Source organism: Leiobunum rupestre, chromosome 7 (assembly GCF_980474605.1).
Source record: "Leiobunum rupestre chromosome 7, qqLeiRupe1.1.hap1, whole genome shotgun sequence".
In the NCBI taxonomy this organism is placed as follows: Eukaryota; Metazoa; Arthropoda; class Arachnida; order Opiliones; family Sclerosomatidae; genus Leiobunum; species Leiobunum rupestre.
The window spans coordinates 8,865,110-8,891,045 of record NC_143390.1 but is presented as its reverse complement, the minus strand read 5'-3'; the positions used below and the strand labels follow the sequence as shown (position 1 = coordinate 8,891,045).

Here is a 25,936-nt window from a genome sequence, read left to right as displayed (position 1 = left end):
ATGAGTAATATTAATTTAAATTAAAAAATGTAGCAAAAAGCGTAGCTTCTTAAAAAATAAATTTGGTTTTCTGGGCGCATGCGTAAAGACAACGCGTACAAATGGAATTTTTAGTTTCCACTGACGCGCGTTATAACTTGTAACTCAAATTTGAGAATTACAAATTTACGAGTGAAGAGAATAAAACATTATTCCAATGGCTAACTAGTTTCCACTAGGGTATTCAAAGCCACGTCACTCAACTTTGGAACGAAAAAACGACGCTGCAGTTTACTTTTAATTGTTTTGCGGAATTTTCAAAAAAAAATTAGGTCGTAACAAAGTTGTAATGTGGTATAATCCGCGATACTTTTCAATAGGCCATATTACACATTTCACCATTTTGGTCAACGAGGGTGGGTGGTACTTCACCAAAGGAACAAATACAGTGTTAATTATGCCATTATCAATGTCATATACTTTAAAAATTGTAACGCAATTAAAATAATTCAACCAAAAATACAGATTTCCGCTCACTTTCTATAAAGGTGGCAGCTATAGTAACTATTTAAACTATAATTCGTAGAATTGTTTTCGTATGAAATAACCCAAACCTCTCTGGTTATAGAAAATTTTACAACTACCCATGTTCGAATAATCAACCGAAATGTGTTAAAAGAGAGCCACGTGAAGACAAAATACGAAAACTTTATCGGGGTAAAGAATTTCCGCAATAACACCCCTGAGCCTTTGACCCTGAGGTCTTCGCCAGAGAGGTTTGGGTTATTTCATACGAAAACAATTCTACGAATTATAGTTTAAATAGTTACTATAGCTGCCACCTTTATAGAAAGTGAGCGGAAATCTGTATTTTTGGTTGAATTATTTTTATTGCGTTACAATTTTTAAAGTATATGACATTGATAATGGCATAATTAACACTGTATTTGTTCCTTTGATGAAGTACCACCCACCCTCGTTGGCCAAAATGGTGAAATGTGTAATATGGCCGATTGAAAAGTATCGCGGATTATACCACATTACAATTTTGTTACGACCTAATTTTTTTTGGAAAATTCCGCAAAACAATTAAAAGTAAACTCCAGCGTCGTTTTTTCGTTCCAAAGTTGAGTGACGTGGCTTTGAATACCCTAGTGGAAACTAGTTAGCTAGAGAAAGTGTCCCCCTGCACGTATAATTAACAGTACAAATTTCAACTTTCTAGAAAACATAGATTTTGAAAAAATCACTTTTTTTAGCAAAAACACCCTGTATATTAAGTATATTTCAATAATTAGATTTTTTTTTATTATTATAAGATATGAAACGAAAAGGCTGTTCTTTTTTTGGAGTTGTTTGACATTTCCTCTTGGATATCGTTCCAAGAATGTTATTTTGTAAACCGACAATGCTACAAAAAGCGTCGTTTTATCAGTTCTAAACGACGCCGTTTAAGTCTTAAGTGAAATGAAGGGAGACGACTAAACTGCGACGAGGGTGTAGAAAGCGCTTTTATTAATTGACCTAAGTGTTATTTCTGATTGAATAAAATAATCTAATAATCATAAATTTATTCCCGGGAAACAATAAAATAAGTGTTTCGCACTGGAAATTGAATCGTACTACGTCACATATCTAAAAAAAAGGTCCTGCTTGGGTATCTTACTCGAAATAACTTTCCGAAATCATCAGATTTTAGAAGATACATGAGGTGTAAAATATTTTCATCAATTTGAAGTCCCGCACAATGTTCCGATTCACTGACAATGCATTCCGCCGCTAATGCGTGTCATCTTGATTTACTTTCTATTTCGTAATTTTTATCTTCCTTGGGCTAAAACCTGGGTAGGTGACACTAAGGAGGATGTCACTAGGAAGGATTTCCCTTAACACGCCAAGGTTGATAAAAACCGGGGTTCAGGGTCTGTCGGACATGCCCTAGATCGAACGGGGAGGCAAAGGCTCGAAAGACCACAGCCCACAAATGAACAAAATTACCCTTTTCGGAAGCGGTTTGATCTTTATCAATTTCTGAAATAATTGTCGTATGAGAAGGTCGTCAAATAAATGTAGGGAGCGGTTCGCTCACGTGGCACGAAGGACTTTCCACTACGCAGTACAACCCAGCCATCTGACTTATAATGGCTTTTAAACGGTTCTTTGGGTGTAAACCTTGCTTATTATTATTATTATTAAGAAATTTGCGACAGCCAAGTAAGTATTGATAAATCTTTGTTTCAAGAAAGATTTAATAGGCTCAATATCAAATGGTTTTAAAAAAATAAATTCAAATTTATCGTTAAAGTTCAAGATGTTCTTATCTCATCGGAGAAATAAAGTTCACGTGACATCTTGTATTCTTGTTATTTCTAAGTTTTAGTCTTAGTATTTAAAAGTTCAGTTTTAGGAATCCATACGTGTCACGATAAAAAAGCAATTCATTAACATTATATTTATAATTGTTTGTTTCATTTCAATTTATTTTATCTGATTTGAAATAAAAATTTAGTACTCATTCTGTAGAACTTTATCAGCCGTTTGTTATTTCAAATATATTTCAGAAAGTTTTCGCACCATCTATTTTTTCGATATGTATTTCATACAAATTATTACTTATTGTGTATGTTCTAAATCAATTAATACAACGTTTGAATGTACAGCAAAAATTCCAGTTGTTTTACGTGTATACGTGTGGCGAGGCGTAAATAGTGGATCCAAGAAATATTGAAATTATATTTCCGCTTGTCTGTATTTCAAATTAATGTTTCATTTGTTTTAGGAAAAGTAAGAGAAATTAAGTTTTAATTTTAATAAACCATTAGTTTATCAGGGGCTAACTAGGCAAAATAACTTTTCTATCCGTACACTAGATAACAAAAACCTAGGTCGCATTCATTGCTCAAGTGACGGAAATGAAGTATTTGGTTTCGGTAGCGTTCGTTCTTATATTTCAGTTCTCTGAAGGCGCTCCCACAAATGGTAAGATCTAACAAAATAAGATTTGTCAAAGTCAAAGTTTATTGTAAGTCATCATGCGACTTGTAAGCCCTGGGCATTATATTAAAACAATGGTAAGATTAGAGTTAGAACATTGACATCTCAGTAAAGAGAAAAAAAAATAAAACAACATGCAATTAAAAAAAAGTAAATAAAAGAACAAACATATCAGCTAAAAGGAACAACATATAAGATTTTATCATTTAAAACATCATTTAAATATTTTCATTCATTATAGCGATCTTAAGGAGGTTTTTAAATTTAGCCAGGGTGGGTGCAAAGTGTAATGATTTATCCAGAGAGTTATAGTCCGGGAAGATTGCAAGATCTAGGACACTCTATAATCTTATCCGCTCGCGTTGTTCGAGGTTTTTCCACTTTTTTGTTTTTGTAGACAATGACGCTGAGCATTTAAGCCCGCATTCGTGACAGATATTATCAGGAAATCAGGCTGACAAAAGCTCAAGTCATTATTTCAAGTGCAACGTAGCACTTTGAACCAAACTGGCAGTAGGTGGTTTAAGGAATTTTCAGAGCAGTTAAGACGAATCAGATTTTTAGTCCCACATCAAAAAGTATTTCGATTGGGACGATTTTAATTAAAAAAAATTCGAAACAGCTGTTATTCGTCGTTTTCGATAAAATGCTGTTCAAATTTCCAACAGCCTCTGCGAAACTTAGATAAAAAAAGTAGTTTTGCGTAATCATCTTTGGATATTTAGACTAGAGAACGAAATAATGTATTTTACCTGTCCTTTTAAATTTGGAAATCATATTCCGAGATTTCTAAAGGTTTAGGGTACAGTCATGAGCGCATTTCATATTATCTATAGAACTCCGTCTTAAATTAAAACAGATCAGGTGATTTAATTATTTTTTCTTTTTCATAAAAAGGAAATCACTATAGTTTAAATCTGGTTTGGTTTAATCGCAATTTAAAACCCTTAACTCCTCCTTCCAAGCCTTGAATTTATTGATACCAGTAACATAACATAAATTTTATCTAAAGACTAATTAATATTAACATTTTTATTATTTAAATTTTTAATCGACAAATCATCCGAAGATATCGTGGTTCGATACTTCGATAATATAAATAATGTTGTTTAATCTTAAGAAAACTATTTCATATCAATATGAATACAATTCTTATAAAATAAAGGGATTTTAAATCGACCGCTGATAGCGAATGGAAAGAATGGTTTGCGACAATTGGTTCGGACAATTTAGAGGAAGTGCAAGAGAAACATTAAAGCAGCTGTAGGCTCTATCATTGCCACCTGTATTATGAAAAGGCCCCTGTTATTAGAGATGGCCATGAATCTTTCCGATTCTTCAAAAAAGCGACTTTACTGGTGAGCGTGGTGCACTGGTGTCATCTATTAAAGGCAAAGGAAGCTAAAACTGAAGATAGTTAAGTGCTAGCGTTGTCAGAGAGCCATTGTAGAGTTCTATAATGAGATAACTAAAACTCTATTCAGTGGACTTTAACCTAAATTATATGTCCCATGTGAAAAATATTGTTTAAAATTACTGTAACTTTTGTTATTGACCAGCTGACAAACGATCCAATTAGTACCACCTTTTGTGTCAAAATGTAGCTTAAGTATCAAGTTTTGATTTCAACGCTAGCGACACCTGTTAAAAAAAGAGCTGCTTCACGTCAAACCGACGTTTGCTTCATAGTTTCTATTAATTTAAAAAGGTTAGTCTTCTGTTTAATGCTCGGAATCGCTATAAATTACGATGATTGTTGCGCAATAATTTAAATTATAATCGAAGTTAATTAAAGCTATGGTCGCGTATTATGGGTCGAAAATTAAGATTCGTTTCAAACTAATCATTTAATCTATAAGTGCACTCTTTTGACCACTAAGCCACCTTTATTCCTCTTGCATTCGAAATAGTTTAGCCATAAGCCACCAGAGCCTGTCAATATGGTCGCTACAAACTTAAGGCGTACAGATTGGAAATAAAATCGTCGGAGGTTGGTTTGAAAGTGAAAACGACTCTAGACTATGGGTTATCTAAGGTGTTTGCTATACCTTGGGTTAATAACGTGTTACGGAATATTGTACTCTACCTTCGCCAATGTATTTACGGGCGCGTTACGAATGGCATAAACACATGCGGGGTTGGGGATGGTGTTGTCATGGAAATGTAGATACAAACAAAATAGATGCGCATGCGCGGAATGTACGGAATCATAAATGCGGTTTGAAAAAGTTACTGGTTTTTACTTTTTAGATCCTTGTTATGATTATTACGTGGTTAAGAAAGTTAAAATGCGTTATTAAAATGTTTCAATAAGACTTTTAATACTTTTTTACGAACCTGATAATTGAAACCATCAATTTTAATAGTCAAAAACGATCTTGTTCTTATGTCTTAAAACGCACGTGTAAGAAACACGCCTTCCTGTTTGTATCAGCAAAACACGAAAAACCGATAGATCAGACATTTGAAAATCACTAATATCCCGAAGTGCAATATCCAGTAAGACGTTTTGAATCCAAGGCTATATGATAAGGCTCATAAAATTCATGAATTCAGCGACTTTCAATCTATGCGATCATATGACGTTAAGTCCACGGCAGTCCTGCCCCATATTCAAAGTGAAATTCACTTGATGCTTGGTTTTAAAAAACTTAGTATTTTTCAGATTTCCTCCCGGAACCTTTAACAATTTGTCGGCTACAATCAAAGGGAACGCCCACAGCTCTCAATTCCAAAATTTCGTTCGTTGGTTTCTAACTGGCTTTTTCAGCATTCATAGTTTAAATTAATTAAATTGGTTTTTGGATTTCGTTTGTTTAATTATTATTATGCTAAGTAAAATCTTAAAAAATCATAGCTTTACCACCTTTACCAAACAAGTTACAACCATTTATCCATAATTTTATACAAATAATGCTTACTTATGGGGCTTACTTATAGCGGAAAACGGGGGAAAATACTAAAAATCGCCTCACCAAAGTAATCTTCTCCAGTACGCTTAAACACATTCTGTTAGCGCTTATATATCATATCGGCTGTCACATATCTTGATCATTTGATATTGATGAATATAATTCCTTTTTTCTTACAGAAAACCCTAGTTGTCAAGCTCCAAATGTTACCTCAGGTCAGCAATACGCAAATTAACTTGAATTTACAACTAACTCGAAACTTTGAAATTGTAGTTTACTAGTTTGGCCCTGTCTTAATATTTTTAATTTATGATTACAAATAATTTAAGTCGAAATTTAACCGATTAAAATTTCTCTACTCTATCGTTATATCCTTAAATTAAATGAATCAATAAAATATATCAGTAACGATCCAAATTTTTAATTTTATTCACTTTAAAATGTTTTATTTAAATAAAGAAATTGTCCACGTGCAGCTAACGTACCCCAAATTATACAATTATCTGTAAATAATTGGCAAAATTTTAGATAATGTCGACATAATAGCGCAACCCCATATTAAAAAACTTTTTTTTTATTAGCGTGCCAAGAAAATAAGCAGAGGTCAAACTGTTTGGATGAGGACTGCATTGGAATTGGAGCTGGTGTAGTTTTTTGCTACGATGTTCAAAGGAAAAATAAACCCCTATGTCTCTGCATGTGCAATCCCTACAGTAAATACACAGGGGGGACCTATTCCGTTCCGCAAAATGCCACTAGGACACGCGGTACAATTATTGATGTGAGCACGGGTGACTGCTCCCAGCTAAAGTGCAAAACAGGTCAAGGTAAATGCACTGCAATAAAGAATGGAGAAATATCTTCGTACTTTTATTGCAGATGTGTCTAATTAATATAATGACCAAAATTAACCCAACATGTAATTCAATATGGAATATACATAAAATAAAAAGATGATTAATTTATCGAACGTGGTTTTTATGTTTTATGATACTTACATGGTTTAATTAGGCTACATCGCCATATCAGAAAAAAAGAGTGGTGCTTCCAACGGCAAATTTCAAATGGGGCCACTTGTCTATTGAATAAAAAGAAATACGGCAACAAAGATTTGATCCTAGGCCCTCCTGCTTGTCAAGCGAGTGCTCTACCACCGAACGTAACATTTTGCAACGATATTTAGAGACACAACTTTGGGGAAATTCCGTTTTCCTTTACGGTTTTATGAATCCTGTAAGATTTTTATTATTTATAGATTAAATTTAAATTAATTGAAAATACTGTTGCCGGCAGGAATCGAACCCAAGTCATATTTTACGTTATTAGGTTGAAAATACGCTGCAACGATATTTAGACAACAGCCTTGGAGAAATTCCTTGTTTCTAAGCCTATTTTTAAAACTTCTCTACGTTAATTTCTTTTATATTTTTTTATATTTAAAAATTAAGTAATTATTTTTAAATACTGTCGTGGCCAGGAACTGAACCCGGGTCATATTCTAATCATGTTGGTTTTTTTAAAGCTGAGCCGTTGACCAGGGCCGTCTTTACGTGATTGGGGGCCCCTGGGCAAAGCGATACGCGGGACCCCTAATAATTCCAGACAATTGCTTATCCTCCAATGCGAAGTGCATCGTCGCCCTAATCTACAAATATTGGTTCAAATAAAAAATGCGACGGTCTACATTTCCTCTTGGATATCGTTCCAAGAATGTTATTTTGTAAACCGACAATGCTACAAAAAGCGTCGTTTTATCAGTTCTAAACGACGCCGTTTAAGTCTTAAGTGAAATGAAGGGAGACGACTAAACTGCGACGAGGGTGTAGAAAGCGCTTTTATTAATTGACCTAAGTGTTATTTCTGATTGAATAAAATAATCTAATAATCATAAATTTATTCCCGGGAAACAATAAAATACGTGTTTCGCACTGGAAATTGAATCGTACTACGTCACATATCTAAAAAAAGGTCCTGCTTGGGTATCTTACTCGAAATAACTTTCCGAAATCATCAGATTTTAGAAGATACATGAGGTGTAAAATATTTTCATCAATTTGAAGTCCCGCACAATGTTCCGATTCACTGACAATGCATTCCGCCGCTAATGCGTGTCATCTTGATTTACTTTCTATTTCGTAATTTTTATCTTCCTTGGGCTAAAACCTGGGTAGGTGACACTAAGGAGGATGTCACTAGGAACGATTTCCCTTAACACGCCAAGGTTGATAAAAACCGGGGTTCAGGGTCTGTCGGACATGCCCTAGATCGAACGGGGAGGCAAACGCTACTCTCGAAAGACCACCGCCCACAAATGAACAAAATTACCCTCTTCAGAGGCGGTTTGATCTTTATCTCGAAAGACCACAGCCCACAAATGAACAAAATTACCCTCTTCAGAGGCGGTTTGATCTTTATCTCGAAAGACCACAGCCCACAAATGAACAAAATTACCCTCTTCAGAGGCGGTTTGATCTTTATCTCGAAAGACCACAGCCCACAAATGAACAAAATTACCCTCTTCAGAGGCGGTTTGATCTTTATCTCGAAAGACCACAGCCCACAAATGAACAAAATTACCCTCTTCAGAGGCGGTTTGATCTTTATCTCGAAAGACCACAGCCCACAAATGAACAAAATTACCCTCTTCAGAGGCGGTTTGATCTTTATCTCGAAAGACCACTTCCCACAAATGAACAAAATTACCCTCTTCAGAGGCGGTTTGATCTCTATCTCGAAAGACCACAGCCCACAAATGAACAAAATTACCCTCTTCAGAGGCGGTTTGATCTTTATCTCGAAAGACCACCGCCCACAAATGAACAAAATTACCCTCTTCAGAGGCGGTTTGATCTTTATCTCGAAAGACCACAGCCCACAAATGAACAAAATTACCGTCTTCAGAGGCGGTTTGATCTTTAGCAATTTCGGAAATAATTGTCGTAAGAGAAGGTCGTCAAATTAACTGGTGGCTTAACCGTAATATTTAATAAATGTAGGGAGCGGTTCGCTCACGTGGCATGAAGGACTTTCCACTACGCAGTACAACCCAGCCATCTGACTTATAATGGCTTTTAAACGGTTCTTTGGGTGTAAACCTTGCTTATTATTATTATTATTATTAAGAAATTTGCGACAGCCAAGTAAGTATTGATAAATCTTTGTTTCAAGAAAGATTTAATAGGCTCAATATCAAATGGTTTAAAAAAAATAAATTCAAATTTATCGTTAAAGTTCAAGATGTTCTTATCTCATCAGAGAAATAAAGTTCACGTGACATCTTTTATTCTTGTTATTTCTAAGTTTTAGTCTTAGTATTTAAAAGTTCAGTTTTAGGAATCCATACGTGTCACGATAAAAAAGCAATTCATTAACATTATATTTATAATTGTTTGTTTCATTTCAATTTATCTTATCTGATTTGAAATAAAAATTTAGTACTCATTCTGTAGAACTTTATCAGCCGTTTGTTATTTCAAATATATTTCAGAAAGTTTTCGCACCATCTATTTTTTCGATATGTATTTCATACAAATTATTACTTATTGTGTATGTTCTAAATCAATTAATACAACGTTTGAATGTACAGCAAAAATTCGCGTTGTTTTACGTGTATACGTGTGGCGAGGCGTAAATAGTGGATCCAAGAAATATTGAAATTATATTTCCGCTTGTCTGTATTTCAAATTAATGTTTCATTTGTTTTAGGAAAAGTAAGAGAAATTAAGTTTTAATTTTAATAAACCATTAGTTTATCAGGGGCTAACTAGGCAAAATAACTTTTCTATCCGTACGCTAGATAACAAAAACTTAGGTCGCATTCATTGCTCAAGTGACGGAAATGAAGTATTTGGTTTCGGTAGCGTTCGTTCTTATATTTCAGTTCTCTGAAGGCGCTCCCACAAATGGTAAGATCTAACAAAATAAGATTTGTCAAAGTCAAAGTTTATTGTAAGTCATCATGCGACTTGTAAGCCCTGGGCATTATATTAAAACAATGGTAAGATTAGAGTTAGAACATTGACATCTCAGTAAAGAGAAAAAAAAATAAAACAACATGCAATTAAAAAAAAGTAAATAAAAGAACAAACATATCAGCTAAAAGGAACAACAAATAAGATTTTATCATTTAAAACATCATTTAAATATTTTCATTCATTATAGCGATCTTAAGGAGGTTTTTAAATTTAGCCAGGGTGGGTGCAAAGTGTAATGATTTATCCAGAGAGTTATAGTCCGGGAAGATTGCAAGATCTAGGACACTCTATAATCTTATCCACTTGCGTTGTTCGAGGTTTTTCCACTTTTTTGTTTTTGTAGACAATGACGCTGAGCATTTAAGCCCGCATTCGTGACAGATATTATCAGGAAATCAGGCTGACAAAAGCTCAAGTCATTATTTCAAGTGCAACGAAGCACTTTGAACCAAACTGGCAGTAGGTGGTTTAAGGAATTTTCAGTGCAGTTAAGACGAATCAGATTTTTAGTCCCACATCAAAAAGTATTTCGATTGGGACGATTTTAATTAAAAAAAATTCGAAACAGCTGTTATTCGTCGTTTTCGTTAAAATGCTGTTCAAATTTCCAACAGCCTCCGCGAAACTTAGATAAAAAAGGTAGTTTTGCGTAATCATCTTTGGATATTTAGACTAGAGAACGAAATAATGTATTTTACCTGTCCTTTTAAATTTGGAAATCATATTCCGAGATTTCTAAAGGTTTAGGGTACAGTCATGAGCGCATTTCATATTATCTATAGAACTCCGTCTTAAATTAAAACAGATCAGGTGATTTTTTCTTTTTCATAAAAAGGAAATCACTATAGTTTAAATCTGGTTTGGTTTAATCGCAATATAAAACCCTTAACTCCTCCTTCCAAGCCTAGAATTTATTGATACCAGTAACATAACATAAATTTTATCTAAAGACTAATTAATATTAACATTTTTTTATTTAAATTTTTAATCGACAAATCATCCGAAGATATCGTGGTTCGATACTTCGATAATTTAAAGAATGTTGTTTAAGCATTACTCGATTCGTGTGTCTGTAATCTTAAGAAAACTATTTCATATCAATATGAATACAATTCTTATAAAATAAAGTGATTTTAAATCGACCGCTGATAGCGAATGGAAAGAATGGTCTGCGACAATTGGTTCGGACAATTTAGAGGAAGTGCAAGAGAAACATTAAAGCAACTGGGCTCTATCATTGCCACCTGTATTATGAAAAGGCCCCTGTTATTAGAGATGGCCATGAATCTTTCCGATTCTTCAAAAAAGCGACTTTACTGGTGAGCGTGGTGCACTGGTGTCATCTATTAAAGGCAAAGGAAGCTAAAACTGAAGATAGTTAAGTGCTAGCGTTGTCAGAGAGCCATTGTAGAGTTCTATAATGAGATAACTAAAACTCTATTCAGTTGACTTTAACCTAAATTATATGTCCCATATGAAAAATATTGTTTAAAATTACCGTATTTTATGTTATTGAGCAGCTCACAAACGATCCAATTAGTACCACCTTTTGTGTCAATATGTAGCTTAAGTATCAAGTTTATATTTCGACGCTAGCGACATCTGTTAAAAAAGACCTGCTTCACGTCAAACCGACGTTTGCTTCATAGTTTCTATTAATTTAAAAAGGTTAGTCTTCTGTTTAATGCTCTGAATCGCTATAAATTACGATGATGGTTGCGCAATAATTTAAATTATAATCGACGTTAATTAAAGCTATGGTCGCGTATTATGGGTCGAAAATTAAGATTCGTTTCAAACTAAGCACAACCTCTAAAGGAAATACATCAAGTATTCCGTCATTTAATCTATAAGCGCACTCTTTTGACCACTAAGCCACCTTTATTCCTCTTGCATTCGAAATAGTTTAGCCATAAGCCACCAGAGCGTGTCAATATGGTCGCTACAAACTTAAGGCGTACAGATTGGAAATAAAATCGTCGGAGGTTGGTTTGAAAGTGAAAACGACTCTAGACTATGGGTTCTCTAAGGTGTTTGCTATACCTTGGGTTAATAACGTGTTACGGAATATTGCACTCTATACCTTCGCCAATGTATTTGCGGGCGCGTTACGAATGGCATAAACACATGCGGGGTTGGGGATGGTGTTGTCATGGAAATGTAGATACAAACAAAATAGATGCGCATGCGCGGAATGTACGGAATCATAAATGCGGTTTGAAAAAGTTACTGGTTTTCACTTTTTAGATCCTTGTTATGATTATTACGTGGTTAAGAAAGTTAAAATGCGTTATTAAAATGTTTCAATAAAACTTTTAATACTTTTTTACGAACCTGATAATTGAAACCATCAATTTTAATAGTCAAAAACGATCTTGTTCTTATGTCTTAAAACGCACGTGAAAGAAACACACCTTCCTGTTTGTATCAGCAAAACACGAAAAACCGATAGATGATACATTTGAAAATCACTAATATCCCGAAGTGCAATATCCAGTAAGACGTTTTGAATCCAAGGCTATATGATAAGGCTCATAAAATTCATGAATTCAGCGACTTTCAATCTATGTGATCATATGACATTAAGTCCACGGCAGTCCTGCCCCATATTCAAAGTGAAATTCACTTGATGCTTGGTTTTAAAAAACTTAGTATTTTTCAGAATTCCTCCCGGAACCTTTAACAATTTGTCGGCTACCATCAAAGAGAACGCCCACAGCTCTCAATTCCAAAATTTCGTTCGTTGGTTTCTAACTGGCTTTTTCAGCATTCATATAGTTTAAATTATTTAAATTGGTTTTTGGATTTCGTTTGTTTAATTATTATTATGCTAAGTAAAATCTTAAAAAATCATAGCTTTACCACCTTTACCAAACAATTTACAAGCATTTATCCATAATTTTATACAAATGTTGCTTACTTATGGGGCTTACTTATAGCGCATAACGGGGGAAAACCCTAAAAATCGTCTCACCATAGTAATCTTCTCCAGTACGCTTAAACCCATTCTGTTAGCGCTTATATATCATATCGGCTGTCACATATCTTGATCATTTGATATTGATGAATATAATTCCTTTTTTTTACAGAAAACCATAGTTGTAAAGCTCCAAATGTTACCTCAGGTCAGCAATACGCAAATTAACTTGAATTTACAACTAACTCGAAACTTTGAAATTGTAGTTTACTAGTTTTTCCCTGTCTTAATATTTTTAATTTTTTACAATAATATTTGAGATAATACGAATTTCAGAAAGGTTAGTACGGATGATTGCCACGAATTTACGATTACAAATAATTTAAGTCGAAATTTAACCAATTAAAATTTCTCTGCTCTATCGTTATATCCTTCAATTAAATGTATCAATAAAATATATCAGTAACGATCCTAATTTTAAATTTAATTCAGTTGAAAATGTTTTATTTAAATACAGAAATTGTCCACGTGCAGCTAACGTACACCAAATTATACAATTATCTGTAAATAATTTGCAAAATTTATAGATAATGTCGACATAATAGCGCAACCACATATTAAAAATATATTTATTTTTATTAGCGTGCGAAGAAAATAGGGAGAGGTCAAACTGTTTGGATTATGACTGCAATGGAATTGGAGCTGGTGTAGTTTTTTGCTACGATGTTCTGAGGAAAAATAGACCCCTATGTCTCTGCATGTGCAATATCGCTCGCTATACTTATTCCGTTCCGCAAAATGGCACTAGGACACACCAAACAATTATTGATGAGAACACGGGTGACTGCTCTAAGCTAAAGTGCCAAGCGGGCCAAGGTAAATGTATTCCAATAAAGAATGGAGAAATATCTTCGTACTTTTATTGCAGATGTGTCTAATTAATATAATGACCAAAATAAACCCAACATGTAATTCAATATGGAATATACATAAAATAAAAAGATGATTAATTTATCGAACGTGGTTTTTATGTTTTATGATACTTACATGGTTTAATTAGGCTACATCGCCATATCAGAAAAAAAGAGTGGTGCTTCCAACGGCAAATTTCAAATGGGGCCACTTGTCTATTGAATGAGAAGAAATACGGCAACAAAGATTTTAACCTAGGCCCTCCTGCTTGTCAAGCCAGTGCTCTACCATCGAACCACCGACACATGTTATAGTACAACGCTATTTAGAGAAACAACTTAGGGGAAATTCCGTTTTACTTTACGTTTTTATGAACTTATTAACGTCAATTTATTCTATAATAAATTTATAAAGGTCAAATTATCCTGTAAGATTTTTATTATTTATAGATTAAATTTTAATTAATTGTAAATGTTGTTGCCGGCTGGAATCGAACCATTTTTTGGCAGGAGCATTTTTGACCGCTACGTTAGTAGGTTGAAAATACGCTGCAGCGATATTAGGCAAACATCCTTGGAAAAAGTCCTTGTTCCTTACAGGGATGCTGAAGACGATAAATAACTTACTCTTATTCGATTCCCCATCTATAATTAAGCCTATTTAAATATTTCATTCGTTAAAATGCTTTAAATCCATTTAAAAAAAAATAAAAACTTTGAGAAACTCGGTCCTAACCCGTCGACCCAAAAAGTTCTCGGAAATTTGTGTATTCCGCGGCTGTACGAGCGTCCAATGAGAAGCCTCTTTCAACTTTTATAACACCAAAAACTGAGAGAGCGAATTTAGGCGCACGCACAGAGCCACTGCATTTTGCGATTTTTAGCCTAATGTTTGTTATGACACTTTTCTTCATAAATAAATTCGGATAACTAATTTATATAAACGTTTTGATCGGTTATTCTACTACATAAATATTTTTTTTACATCTATTCTTTAGGCCAGCGGTCAACGCACGCGATTATTTAAGGTAAACAATCATTTTCACCACGATTTCCAATATATAAGGCCAAGACTTATGTTGGTTTATGAAACTTTGTTAAATTCAGAAAGGGTCCTGAGCGAAATTATGGCTGAAGAATTGGAGAATCTAGGGGCAGTTCCGTATAACTTTGAACCTCTACTTGTTGACCACCCGGAGTATTTTGCAATGAAGATGATAGTGAAGATGAAAATGAACAGCCAGTAGTAGCGGGAAATAATGAACGTATTGGAAATACCAATTGGTAAAAATGAATTCTGAATAGTATTCATGAATCATTATACTAATTTAAGCATAAACAATTTCTTTTTAGTTGTACTTGCGGTAATTGGAGGCCAATGCCTAAAGCGACGGAGAGTATTTGTTGTCGAGAGATAGGAAGATTAGTGCGAGAAACCCTTGGTTTACGCTGCTGTCTCGAATGGAGAACATTTCGATTAAATTGTTTAGAAATGGATGTTCTCGATCTAGCATACATCCACTACGTACAGGAAATGGATGATAGGAATGAACAAGATATACATCAGTAAGATACTATTTGGTTTTTACAAAAGTTTATAATAAACCTTACTTCACCAATGTTTTAAATTACAATAATTAAAGTTATAAATTCAGGAGAATGGATTAAAATATATATAAACAAGTTTTTAAAGAACCTGAAAACCTACCCCTTATGTAAAATTTTCGTAACGAATGCATACATTTAATATTTTTCAATTGTTTATAAAATTGTGCACATCCGCAAGCTGTAAATTGTTAAAAGAACGTTTCAAGAAAATTTGGGGTTGGATACTTCTCCCCGAAAAGGGTTTATAATAGATTTCTGGTTTAAGTTTTACAGTCTATTTTCATTTGTGATAATTGCTAATAAAGCTCTATTTTACAGAAAATATAGATATATTGCATATAGGAAATTTGTTTAGATTACATTCCGTAGAATGGGAAGGAGAAATCGAGCACCAATTCCTAGTTGTGCAGTCTCAAAAATACGAGTTGAACAGGGCCGGATTACCCAATAGGCCGACTAGGCCTGGGCCTAGGGCACCTAGCCTACAAGAGGCACCAGGAGGTTTCGAAAAAATTAAAAGTACAAAATATTTATCATTTACTTTTAAAATGTTTTTTTTTCCGGAGTAATTTTATTAAATGCGTCTACATTTTTCGATACCATGTAAAGCAATCATTTATTAACGTCACTAAAATATGCACAAAGTCTACATTGAAATTGTATTTTGCATCCATTTGTCAATTAGGTTGCTATAAATTGTGGGAGCGCTTAGTTCGCTTCCCTCGTCACTGAAAGGGGGCACCAAAATTAGCTTGGGCCTAAGGCCCCACAAGGTCTTATCCGGCCCTGGAGGCGAATCTCCATCAGAGGAATATACTAGATTGAAGTATCCAAGGCAATGAAATAAATTTCAGAATCTTTTTATTGAAAACGAGTCTTTTTTTTGGCCACAACATCACTTTAACGGACATAAGCTGAATGCTTAGCTGCTAGAGTGTCGGCTTTACATGGTGGGGCCATAAGCTGTTGAGCACTAGTAGCTTGTACTGCATTTTTGTATGCCATGTCCAAAAGCTTATTCACATATTTTATCAATTTGCAATTGTTTCATTATAATATTTAAATTTTAATATAAATTTTTCTTATCTTACCAAATGTGTTGGGAACGAGAATTCTTCTCACTGTTGGCTGGCCGTGTTTAGCTTTGGGATAAGCGAGATAGTATTCATCTTCTCCTTCTGCGTTAATTGCGGGATCTTTACGTCCATCTCTTTTGCGTTGCCTACAGCTAGCAGTTTTTTCTTTATATCTAAAAAGAAACCATTTTCTTAGTCAATTTTTTAAAAAATAGTTTAAAATTAAGTTACTTTAAATAGCAACATACCAGTTGTCAAATTCATGAGTAATATTTGGGTGGTTTTTCTTCAAACACGCAATAATTCCAAGATGTCGATCGGAAACCATTTTATTTATTTTGATACCACTGTCTTCGAAAAATTTAAAACATCTAACAAGGCCCTGAAGTTCCATTTGGCTTGAGCGTTTTACCTCTGTCGACTATTTTAAAATTTGGATGATGTGGGAATCGTAATGAAAATGGACGTTACCTGACGCCACGTATTTAAGATTGCTCTTAGTGTCAGGTAACATGAAACATTGCACTTTTTTTTAACCTGAACAAGCTCGAAATGTAAATTTTTTTACAGTTTAGGCATTCATTGCAGTGTACCAGCCGTACTTAGCAGAGTACCCTGGTGAGTCCGCCCTGCCATCTGTGGATACTACCAATTCCTCATCTTCTTTGGCAGCGAATAAAAGAGTCGCTCGCTCTATCTTCCACAACTAAAAAGGTATTTAAATTATAAACGATATTATGCAAAATTAATCATGGTAATAGAAATACATCCGTTCAGAAAAACAGCGGAGCATGAAATGCTTAAACATTGTCAGTGTTTTTGTCGAAAGTAACCCACCAAAAAACATCGACGCTGCAAGCAAATAATTTCCACATGAGGTGAATCCAAACATTGGCTGCCTCCTCCACTTGAAAGTATGGCCATCCAAACACTCAGTTGTAATATGGAGCATTGATCTAACCACTCTGCGTTTTATACTAATTGCGGGTTTTTGATGGCATATATAAGGCACATATTGAAAAGTAACAGCAAGCAAGATGAAAAAACTATATATTTTTCTTGAAGGTGTGGGGGCCGATCATCTATTTTATATTCATCCCTAGGTGAGTAGATTATTTTATATTACTGAGCCTATAATTTAGGTTTTATTTTCAGTACTCACTCTTGAGCTTCAAGATCTTAGTTTTCTTGACTAAATACCTCACTTTCACTCGACGGATCATAACATGAATCAATGTCAGGAGAGTGATAAACTTCACTAAAACTCGAAAGTGATAATAATGGAGAATTTTTAGGTTCTGCCACTTGTCTAGGAGTTATAAACGGACTTTCATCATCCTCTGACTCATAAAAGATGTCTTCAGTGCGACTAGATTTACTTGACTTTGTAAAGGAGGAAGTTGAGCTACTCAAAATATCACATTGGGTATTATGCGACAATCCTAAATCTAATAAAAATTCATATTTTTCATATTAAGATTACTATGCAAATTTCTAATACTCTGAATATTTCACCAATTGTATTCACTTGAACAACAATATCCCTAGTTTTAGGTTTGACTTGTGACGCAGTTTCCATGGTGAGTTTCTAAAATAAAATTTATCAAAAGATAGATCTAACGAACAATTGACATCAAATATTTATAACCACTAACTTTAGTAGCGTAGGTATGAAACTGGGTTGGACCCTCACTTAAAACTAATTCGGGAGCACCTGGTGCTTCTGAAGATGAACCACCTAACTCAATTCCTTCCTCTCCAGGAAAGATTTCAGCATCCAGCAATGTAAAGTCAACTAATCTGGCTCTTTCAAAATCATTTGGATTTAAAATGATTGGAACTGCTTTTCTCTTTATCCGGCGTAGCTTAGCAGTACGCGGATGAAAACTATCTGATGTGAAGTGAGCAGAACATACTCTCAAATTTGGAGGGGATTGAAAATCATCTGATGAATGAAATGAGATGTTTAACCCACGACAATTGTCAAACGTATTTAGCACAGTCCTACAGCACACACTACACTGCTCGCCATTTACTGCCAAATGTCAAGTGGTAATCAAAACGCTTCTATATGGAGGCACAAATCTACAAACAGGCCTAAACGCCGACTCCTGCTAGCCTGAAAACCAAAACCACACTTTAAGCCTTGGCCTTATATATTGGAAATCGTGGTGAAAATGATTGTTTACCTTATAAAATACCGTGCGCTGACCGCTGGCCTAAAGAATAGATGTAAATAAATATTTCTACAGTAGAATAACCGATCAAAACGTTTATATAAATTAGTTTTCCGAATTTATTTATGAAGAAAAGTTTCATAACAAACATTAGGATAAAAATCGCAAAATGCAGTAGCTCTGAGCGTGCGCCTAAATTCGCTCTTTTATTGGTTGGTGTTATAAAAGTTGAAAGAGGCTTCTCATTGGACGCTCGTACAGCCGCGGAATACACAAATTTCCGAGAACTTTTTGGGTCGACGGGTTAGGACCGAGTTTCTCAAAGTTTTTATTTTTTTTTTAATGGATTTAAAGTATTTTAACGAATGAAATATTTAAATAGGCTTAATTATAGATGGGGAATCGAATAAGAGTAAGTTATTTATCGTCTTCAGCATCCCTTTAAGCCTTTTTTAAAACTTATTTACACCAATTTCTTTTATAATTTTTTAATATTGAAAAATTAATTAATTATTTTTAAATACCGTCGTGGCCAAGAATCGAACCCGGGTCATATTCTAATCAGGTGTATTTCTTACGAGATAAGCCGTTGACTTCCTCGCCTTCAAATTGAAAATAAAAAATATCATAGACAAACCATGGAGGAATAACAGGAGCAGTTTAAATTTGCCGTGCTTTTTAGTACAGTACGACAGCCAGGTGACGCTAGCATCTCCTTTCAAAATAGACTTACATAGCCCAAAGACCGAGTCTGCCCTCCAGTTATTTCTCCATCGACAAACTATTCCGAGAAGAGATAATATTACAGACTTGGCTGACTTAAAACGTGCTTTCAGCTTGGAAGGTTCAAATGTGTGATTTTAAATAAAGGTACATTTTTCGTATTTGTACAAAAATTTCGTAGCTGATGAGTACTTTAACTTTTATTATTGACATTTGTCGTAGCTGTGGCACTAACTAACGAAATATTATTTTTATTAAAACATGACTTTAAATTTACTCGAGCTTTTAGTAAGAGCTACGACTGGCCCCAGAGTACTTAAAATGATTCATAATATTAAAGCCGAATTAACTAAAGTACTTGAAATGAGAAAGAAAGTAAAAAATAATCTTGGCAATTTTAATTTAAGTTCCATTTCGTCACGACGTCAATTGACTGAGCGTAAGAGTGACCGGTTACAAACTATGGGCTTGTGAATTACTTGTAGAAAGTCGGCATTTATTCATAATCATCTTCATTATTTATAAGAAATATAATTTTTAGTGTTAGCTGCTCGAGGTTTTCTGATCGTTTTTCCAGAAAATCCAATTGACTGCAAATAATATAAATTCTTCAGATGGTTAGTCGTTATGAATCACCAATTTTTAGCTGTTTAAAAGTTTCTGATCGTAAAGGTAATGTGTCTTTTTCGCCGTGTTAAATTTTACTGAGAAAACAATTTAAAATTATTACAAAAATGGTTGTTTGTTTTATTAAAAAAGAATCCCTTTTATTAATTAAAAAAAAAACTATTAATTGCAAAAAGTACCGAAAGTAAAGAATTATAGGAAAAATAATATTTAAATATTTCATGCCTTCATCGACTCCTCAAATGGTAAACAAATCATGAATTTTATTGAGAGGCTAAGGCGAAGAACGCAAAGTATAGATGTAAGGTCGCCAAGTTTTTCCTAAAGATCATTTTCATTTCTCGGTGTTGGAAGTGAATAAGAAGATACTATTTACTCGCGAACACTTCAATATAAATAAGGCTAATAATTCTTTACAGTATGTACCCGATTATGTGGCGCCAATTATGGGTGCATTCCTAATGTCACCCCTCGACCATACTTACTAGACCATTACGCAATATGAATAAAAAATAGAAAAATATGTTGACAGTGAGTATGGCAACATTTTACCAAATCAGTCATGGACTGGCGCTGTTGGGAGCCTAGCGAGAAACGTAGAATACCGTATTATTATATCCACCCAAAAACCATTCGGTTAAAAATTGCAAGGTCCTTTATACAAAAACGTCACGTCCTATATTACTCTAGGCCATAAAAGTAGTGAAATCAAATAACGGGCAAGATCTGTAATTATATTCCCATAAACGTCATAAACTTGCCTTTTTTATCGACAAGTGATGTCGAGCTGCATTTCAGGCAGGACATTTCGCCTGGCAAAAGTGTGATGTCCCAATTCTCTCAACTCGCGGGCGGGTGACACGTTTATGCTACTAGGGCTAGGCATGTGATATATTTCATATGAAACCCCCAATGAAGAGTTAAAAAGTTAGCAAAAAGTTATTATTTTCTGCCATCACAATAATTATCTCTAGCTATGGGATAACATGTTCAAGCGGTAACGCAACCTTCACCATTTTTTTAAAGCAGAATCTGTTCACAGAGATAGATCAAATACGAACAATTTCGAAAACCAAAATAGTGCCTCTCCTCGTACGAAGGCGAGTTCATCGCATTGTCGCCTCCCCACAGTCCCACACCTAACCAATGGAATGTATAAATAATATAGGGGCTAACATAACCTAATAAATTACAATATTAAACTGTGATGTTATGAAAATAAGGAAGAAAATCTAAACTGTTTTGTACTCGAAATGAAAATTTCGAACAGTATTTAGCATGGTAATGCCGATGATTACAAAATAAAGTTGCCACTTATAAAGAAATAATATTTACATCCAATAAATGTGAAAATAAACAGGCTTTTATTAAATAAATAAAAACCATACACACAGAGAGATTAAAATTAAGTTGGCCAATTTAGGAGATTTTAAAATAACAAGTTGGCAAGCTAGCCAAAATATACCTCTCCTCGGAAGAATTTCCCCTGTGGTGTAATTAACTAGTGAACACGGTACTCAATGATATTCCGCCATCAAAAGCGGCCCCCAAAAAACTATCCCAACCAGCAGATTATCTTTTATTTTAATTTAAATATTATAAATGTTATTGTATTAAACAAATTTTTAATATCAATAGAACAAAAAACCAACTTTAGACCCAAAACGTTATTAAATTACCAAAGCAACAAAATGAGAAATAGAAAATACAAATTTAAAGTTATTAGAACGCTCATGAAAGGTAAAATATACATGCAAGAAACTATTTCACAGAAAAAAACCAACCCATGGTATTATAGGTCTTAAACAATCAAATTTATATGGAAAAACCAAAGTTTTACGCGAAAACCAAAACTATAAGTGAAAGCACTAATAACTGCGTGAGCTTATGACGACAACCCAACGAAGTCGATAAAAATCAATGCAAATAAAAATCGTAGACATTAATTATCCCCCACATTATCAACAAACAAGAAAAATAAGCAATATAAAAATATACAGGTTGTTACGGATAAGAGTACCGACACTTTCTATATGCATTCTATGGGTCTCTATGAGTAAAAAATAAACATGGGTCCTAAAGTGCTTCGTTTCAGAGATATGGGCTCCCAAAAAACTACCATAAAAACCGGACACAGCCTTAAATCTGGCAATCAATATTCTTCCTTGAACCAAATTGTTTTCATTAAACTATCAATTGTTTTTTATCCGTGAGTCGAGAAACTTTAATAACAAGTGGCAAAAGTTCATTAATGTCCTTTTAGAAGTAAAATGAGTCTGAAGACAAAGCTATTTTAATTTTATTGATACGAATTTAATACTTAAATTTAAAGATACAAATGTCATAAAAATTCTAAAGGAATGGTTTTAAAATTGTCTAATTCGCACTGTAGCTAATATGGCACATTGGTCCAGGAACGCTCATTGCACGGACGAGCTCAAGAAAAATGGGTTAAAAGCTCAAAGATTCAACCAGCAGTAGATTCCTAAAAGACTGGTGTCAGATCGACTGGCGTTTGAGTCTGTAGAAAGACGGCTAAGAGAAATACAAGACATCAAATGAACGTCCTGGATACGTCCCGATTAAGCTGATTTAACCATACTAAATACTCTCGGACGCCTTTAGGCTTAACGTACACTCATCCTCGAGATGTTCACTAAAAACCCGACGGACGTCTTAGTACTTGTCCACGGGACGTACTTTGGCTCTGAGAAAATCAGACATTTGCTCGTCTTTTAACTTCCGAGTTGGAACCGTGTCAATAAAATTGTGTGGCCGGTTTTTAGGGTAGTTTTTTTGGGAGCCCATTAGACATTTTTTACTCATAGAGAACCATAGAATACATATAGAAAGTTTCGGTACTCTTATCCGTAACACCCTGTATAATAATAAACCAACAAGTTTATTAAATTACTTAGGAATCAAGAAAAAGTCAATCTTAATACCCACAGTAAAAACCATTGTATTAACAGAAATATGCAATACAAAATATATATTAATAACCCAATCAAACAACAAGGTAATTCAAATACTTAGAAATTCAGAAAATGTCAATCAATATACCCACAGTAATGAAAATTGAAATAGAAAAAACCAAAAACCCCTTACCGTTAACAATTCCCGGCTTATAACGCACACAAAAAAAACCTTAACTGAGTAGTGAAGGCTAAACAACAGCGCATATCTCAAAATATAAAACCAACATAGCCACATTAATGAAAATGTATCACACATTTTAAGCCGATAAGAAAACACTTAAAATAAATAACGAAGTTACGAGTAAAGTAAGCAAAACGAAAAAAGCGCGTTGTATACCACTTGAAATTTTATTCATAAAGGACCCTTAACGGTTCAAAAGTACCGATAGACAATAAACTAACATTAGTTTGTCAAACATTTTACATTTATAACTGCGGTTATATATTTTATGACCTGTAAACAAGCTGTATGAACTTATGTATATTTAACAGATTTTTTTATATTACCTAAGCGTTACTTGACATCGAACATGTAATATTTGACCTTTGGTCTGGCAGATATAAAAAACGGCAATCGAACATGTCTCAAATATTTGGTCACGAAGGATGTGACCAAGTCTGTCTAGGGATAATGATCTGATACGAAAATAAAAGTTGACTCTACGTCTTTAATACAGTTTCTACGCTAGAATATAACCACTCCTGTAATGAACTCTTAGGATCAATTTTATTATAATTTTTTCCCGTTCGAGGGGTTAATCACTATCTGAAATCGGTGAACAAGTCCGTAGCTATGACTGTACTAAAGTGATTACGTAATCGATTACAGATTTAGCACAACCAAAGGCTGTTCTCGCTGTAATCGGTGTACAGAATTTATGGAAGTGGTTAGCCCTCGTTCCCGTTCAATTCTTTAAGGATGCAGGGTAAAGTATATGGTACTAAACTTTGTAAGCGTACATCTTTTCGCTTTTTATTATCTTAACCAATCACTCTGGAAATGTTGCTACAAACATATTGATACTTGGTTAATTTTCAAAGATTCTTTATTAATCTGCGTAAAAAAATTGCATTCATAAATTCGTGAACTCTTACAAGTACATTCGGGAACTCTTACTCTTCTACGTAAATTCGTGTATCGAACTAACCTTATTTATGTCAGAAATATGAATCCTCTACAAAGTGGCGCCGGTAAAGTCTGTAGATGGTTCAGATAAATACTATGGTTTTTATGGTACATACATTTTTCCGCGGCGGTTGGTTTTTTTTAATAATTATTATAACAAGTTTTAAAGACTACATATATTATTATTATATTTGGTAGAATAGGTGTAATACTATAAGGGCTAAGCAACAGTCATATTTGAACACGTACCTTAATATATTTATTTTTCACCAATAGGGGTTTTTTCGCGGTAAATTAGAATGAAGGACTTACTTACTTAAAATTGTTGGATTTAATATTTTGTCTTTGCGTGGGCAATACTTTATTGTAAAACATTGATTTCCATTTTTTTATACAGTTAACAGTTACACTTTCTGTTACTGAAGTTTTAATTAGTCTTAATTAGGAACAATGATATATATCAATTTAAAAATCAGAATTCAATTTTAAATGTTAGTTCACCACCCGTAATTGATTGTCTTTTTAATGTATATATTAAATACATCCTTCTATTATTATCTACGTTCTTTTATTTATAAATCATATAACTATAATTGTTATTTCGCCACCGGTAATTGATTAGAATGTATACATCCTATATAAATATTTGTAAAACTAATCTTATATATTTTATCTTAAATCAAGGGCACGAAAACGTTCTGTCTTGGAGGGGTGGGTTCGTTTGGAGTGGGTGCTCGGTGTAGTAGACGATCGTGTATTAAAATAGGGAAGGTGATATTAATATGGGTGCAATAATAAATAAACAATAAATAAGCTGAGTAAAGTGAAATTGGTAATTAGTCTTAATTATTTTCCTTAAATTATCGTTACATTTTATATGCCACAATTAATTATTTCCAGAAACAGCTCGACGGGTAAAGTCTGTGCGTGAATTTTTGTAATTGAATGGTTTCTTTATTAAGGGTACAATGGTTTTTATTGACCCTTATTGGCGGCTTTTGTGTATTATAATTTTTATATTATATGATAATTATAACAAGTTTTATTTGGGTACATATTCTAAAAAATCAATTTAGGAACATTAAATAATGGAAAATTTCGTTACAAAATGTAAATGCGGGGTACTTTTAATGTCATAAAGACAATAAAATCTATATAAACATAAATTCGTGAATTAAAACTTTACGGTACATTAATAAAGCAATTTAAGTATTTTATATCATAATTATTATTTAACTTAATTGTTTTCTGATTGTAACTTAAATTTTCTTTTTTAATGTTTTGCATTAAATAAGGTTTTAAGTGTTATTATGTATTTAATAAATTTATTTTTAAAAAATAAGCCAAACAACCGTCAAATCGCTGAAATTGTTAATAAAATAAAATTTGTTTATGCAGTAGCGCTCCTGAAGAAGAAAAATAAGTGTTGGAAGAGAAAAATGCTAACAAATGACAAAAGAACATTAATGAACTTTTAAAAGAAAGGAAAGTCTGACAATGAATACCACTTATTTCATAGTATTGATACTCTTCCAAATGAAGTTGAAATGAGACGTTTTACAGTCAGATTTATTAATCACAAATGTTTTTAATTTTTAATATTAAACGTACAAAGGCATTTCTTAGTTCACATTTTTACAGGAATTGTTTAAAATGACCACCTGTAGCTCTAAAAAAAACTGGAGCCCGTCGTAAAAATGATTCACTTTCAAAAATTCGAGGCGTATTACGAATAATTTCAAAACCTTCAATTATGCGTTCTTGCGAGCCCTCAACGTCACGTACTTCTGCCTTGACGCTCAATCCTTCAGATAACCCCAAAGGGGCCCACGAGGGGTCGGAGGGTGCAATTACTGAAGATGTTTTGCTAAGCAGAACGAAACTAGTCGGACTCATTGTAAATATCATCATTGTTTTTTATTAAATAAGCAAAT

At 33.7% G+C, this 25,936-nt stretch overlaps 3 protein-coding genes across 11 annotated transcripts; all 3 read left to right on the top strand.

Moving 5' to 3' along the window:
- Nucleotides 1-2,744: 2,744 nt before the first annotated feature.
- Nucleotides 2,745-6,855, top strand: LOC149934360 (uncharacterized). Of its 2 annotated transcripts, XM_090154084.1 has the most exons (4): nucleotides 2,745-2,763; nucleotides 2,850-2,958; nucleotides 6,065-6,100; nucleotides 6,467-6,855. In XM_090154084.1, exons 2-4 carry the CDS (start codon nucleotides 2,892-2,894, stop codon nucleotides 6,772-6,774), a joined length of 411 nt encoding a protein of 136 aa, XP_090010210.1. In that variant the 5' UTR covers nucleotides 2,745-2,763; nucleotides 2,850-2,891; the 3' UTR covers nucleotides 6,775-6,855. The 2 variants fall into 2 exon arrangements, with proteins under 2 accessions (XP_090010210.1, XP_090010209.1); XM_090154083.1 differs by lacking the exon at nucleotides 2,745-2,763 and having other exon boundaries at nucleotides 2,791-2,958.
- A 2,765-nt stretch (nucleotides 6,856-9,620) lies between these two features.
- On the top strand, nucleotides 9,621-13,795 carry LOC149934359 (uncharacterized). Its single transcript, XM_090154140.1, has 3 exons — nucleotides 9,621-9,790; nucleotides 12,949-12,984; nucleotides 13,419-13,795. The coding sequence occupies exons 1-3, from the start codon at nucleotides 9,724-9,726 to the stop codon at nucleotides 13,712-13,714; spliced, it is 399 nt and encodes a 132-aa protein (XP_090010266.1). The 5' UTR covers nucleotides 9,621-9,723; the 3' UTR covers nucleotides 13,715-13,795.
- A 993-nt stretch (nucleotides 13,796-14,788) lies between these two features.
- LOC149934358 (uncharacterized) lies at nucleotides 14,789-19,515 on the top strand. 8 transcript variants are annotated; one of them, XM_090181488.1, is made up of 8 exons: nucleotides 14,789-14,971; nucleotides 15,041-15,253; nucleotides 15,614-15,814; nucleotides 16,960-17,085; nucleotides 17,149-17,285; nucleotides 17,380-17,474; nucleotides 17,527-18,156; nucleotides 18,237-19,515. In XM_090181488.1, the coding sequence occupies exons 2-4, from the start codon at nucleotides 15,226-15,228 to the stop codon at nucleotides 17,079-17,081; spliced, it is 351 nt and encodes a 116-aa protein (XP_090037614.1). In that variant the 5' UTR covers nucleotides 14,789-14,971; nucleotides 15,041-15,225; the 3' UTR covers nucleotides 17,082-17,085; nucleotides 17,149-17,285; nucleotides 17,380-17,474; nucleotides 17,527-18,156; nucleotides 18,237-19,515. The 8 variants fall into 8 exon arrangements, with proteins under 8 accessions (XP_090037614.1, XP_090037613.1, XP_090037612.1 ...); XM_090181487.1 differs by having other exon boundaries at nucleotides 17,149-17,474; nucleotides 17,527-17,607; nucleotides 17,667-18,156; XM_090181486.1 differs by having other exon boundaries at nucleotides 17,149-17,474; nucleotides 17,527-17,951; nucleotides 18,032-18,156.
- Nucleotides 19,516-25,936: the final 6,421 nt, after the last annotated feature.

Coding starts and splice junctions, on each gene's coding strand:
- LOC149934360 (XM_090154084.1), top strand. CDS start 2,892: ATGAAGTATTTGGTTTCGGTAGCGTTCGTTCTTATATTTCAGTTCTCT. Junction 2,959..6,064: donor TGAAGGCGCTCCCACAAATG/GTAAGATCTAAC, acceptor TTTTTCTTACAG/AAAACCCTAGTTGTCAAGCT. Junction 6,101..6,466: donor AGCTCCAAATGTTACCTCAG/GTCAGCAATACG, acceptor TTTTTTTATTAG/CGTGCCAAGAAAATAAGCAG.
- LOC149934359 (XM_090154140.1), top strand. CDS start 9,724: ATGAAGTATTTGGTTTCGGTAGCGTTCGTTCTTATATTTCAGTTCTCT. Junction 9,791..12,948: donor TGAAGGCGCTCCCACAAATG/GTAAGATCTAAC, acceptor TTTTTTTTACAG/AAAACCATAGTTGTAAAGCT. Junction 12,985..13,418: donor AGCTCCAAATGTTACCTCAG/GTCAGCAATACG, acceptor TATTTTTATTAG/CGTGCGAAGAAAATAGGGAG.
- LOC149934358 (XM_090181488.1), top strand. CDS start 15,226: ATGATAGGAATGAACAAGATATACATCA. Junction 15,254..15,613: donor AATGAACAAGATATACATCA/GTAAGATACTAT, acceptor TCTATTTTACAG/AAAATATAGATATATTGCAT. Junction 15,815..16,959: donor AGGTTTCGAAAAAATTAAAA/GTACAAAATATT, acceptor CATTCATTGCAG/TGTACCAGCCGTACTTAGCA.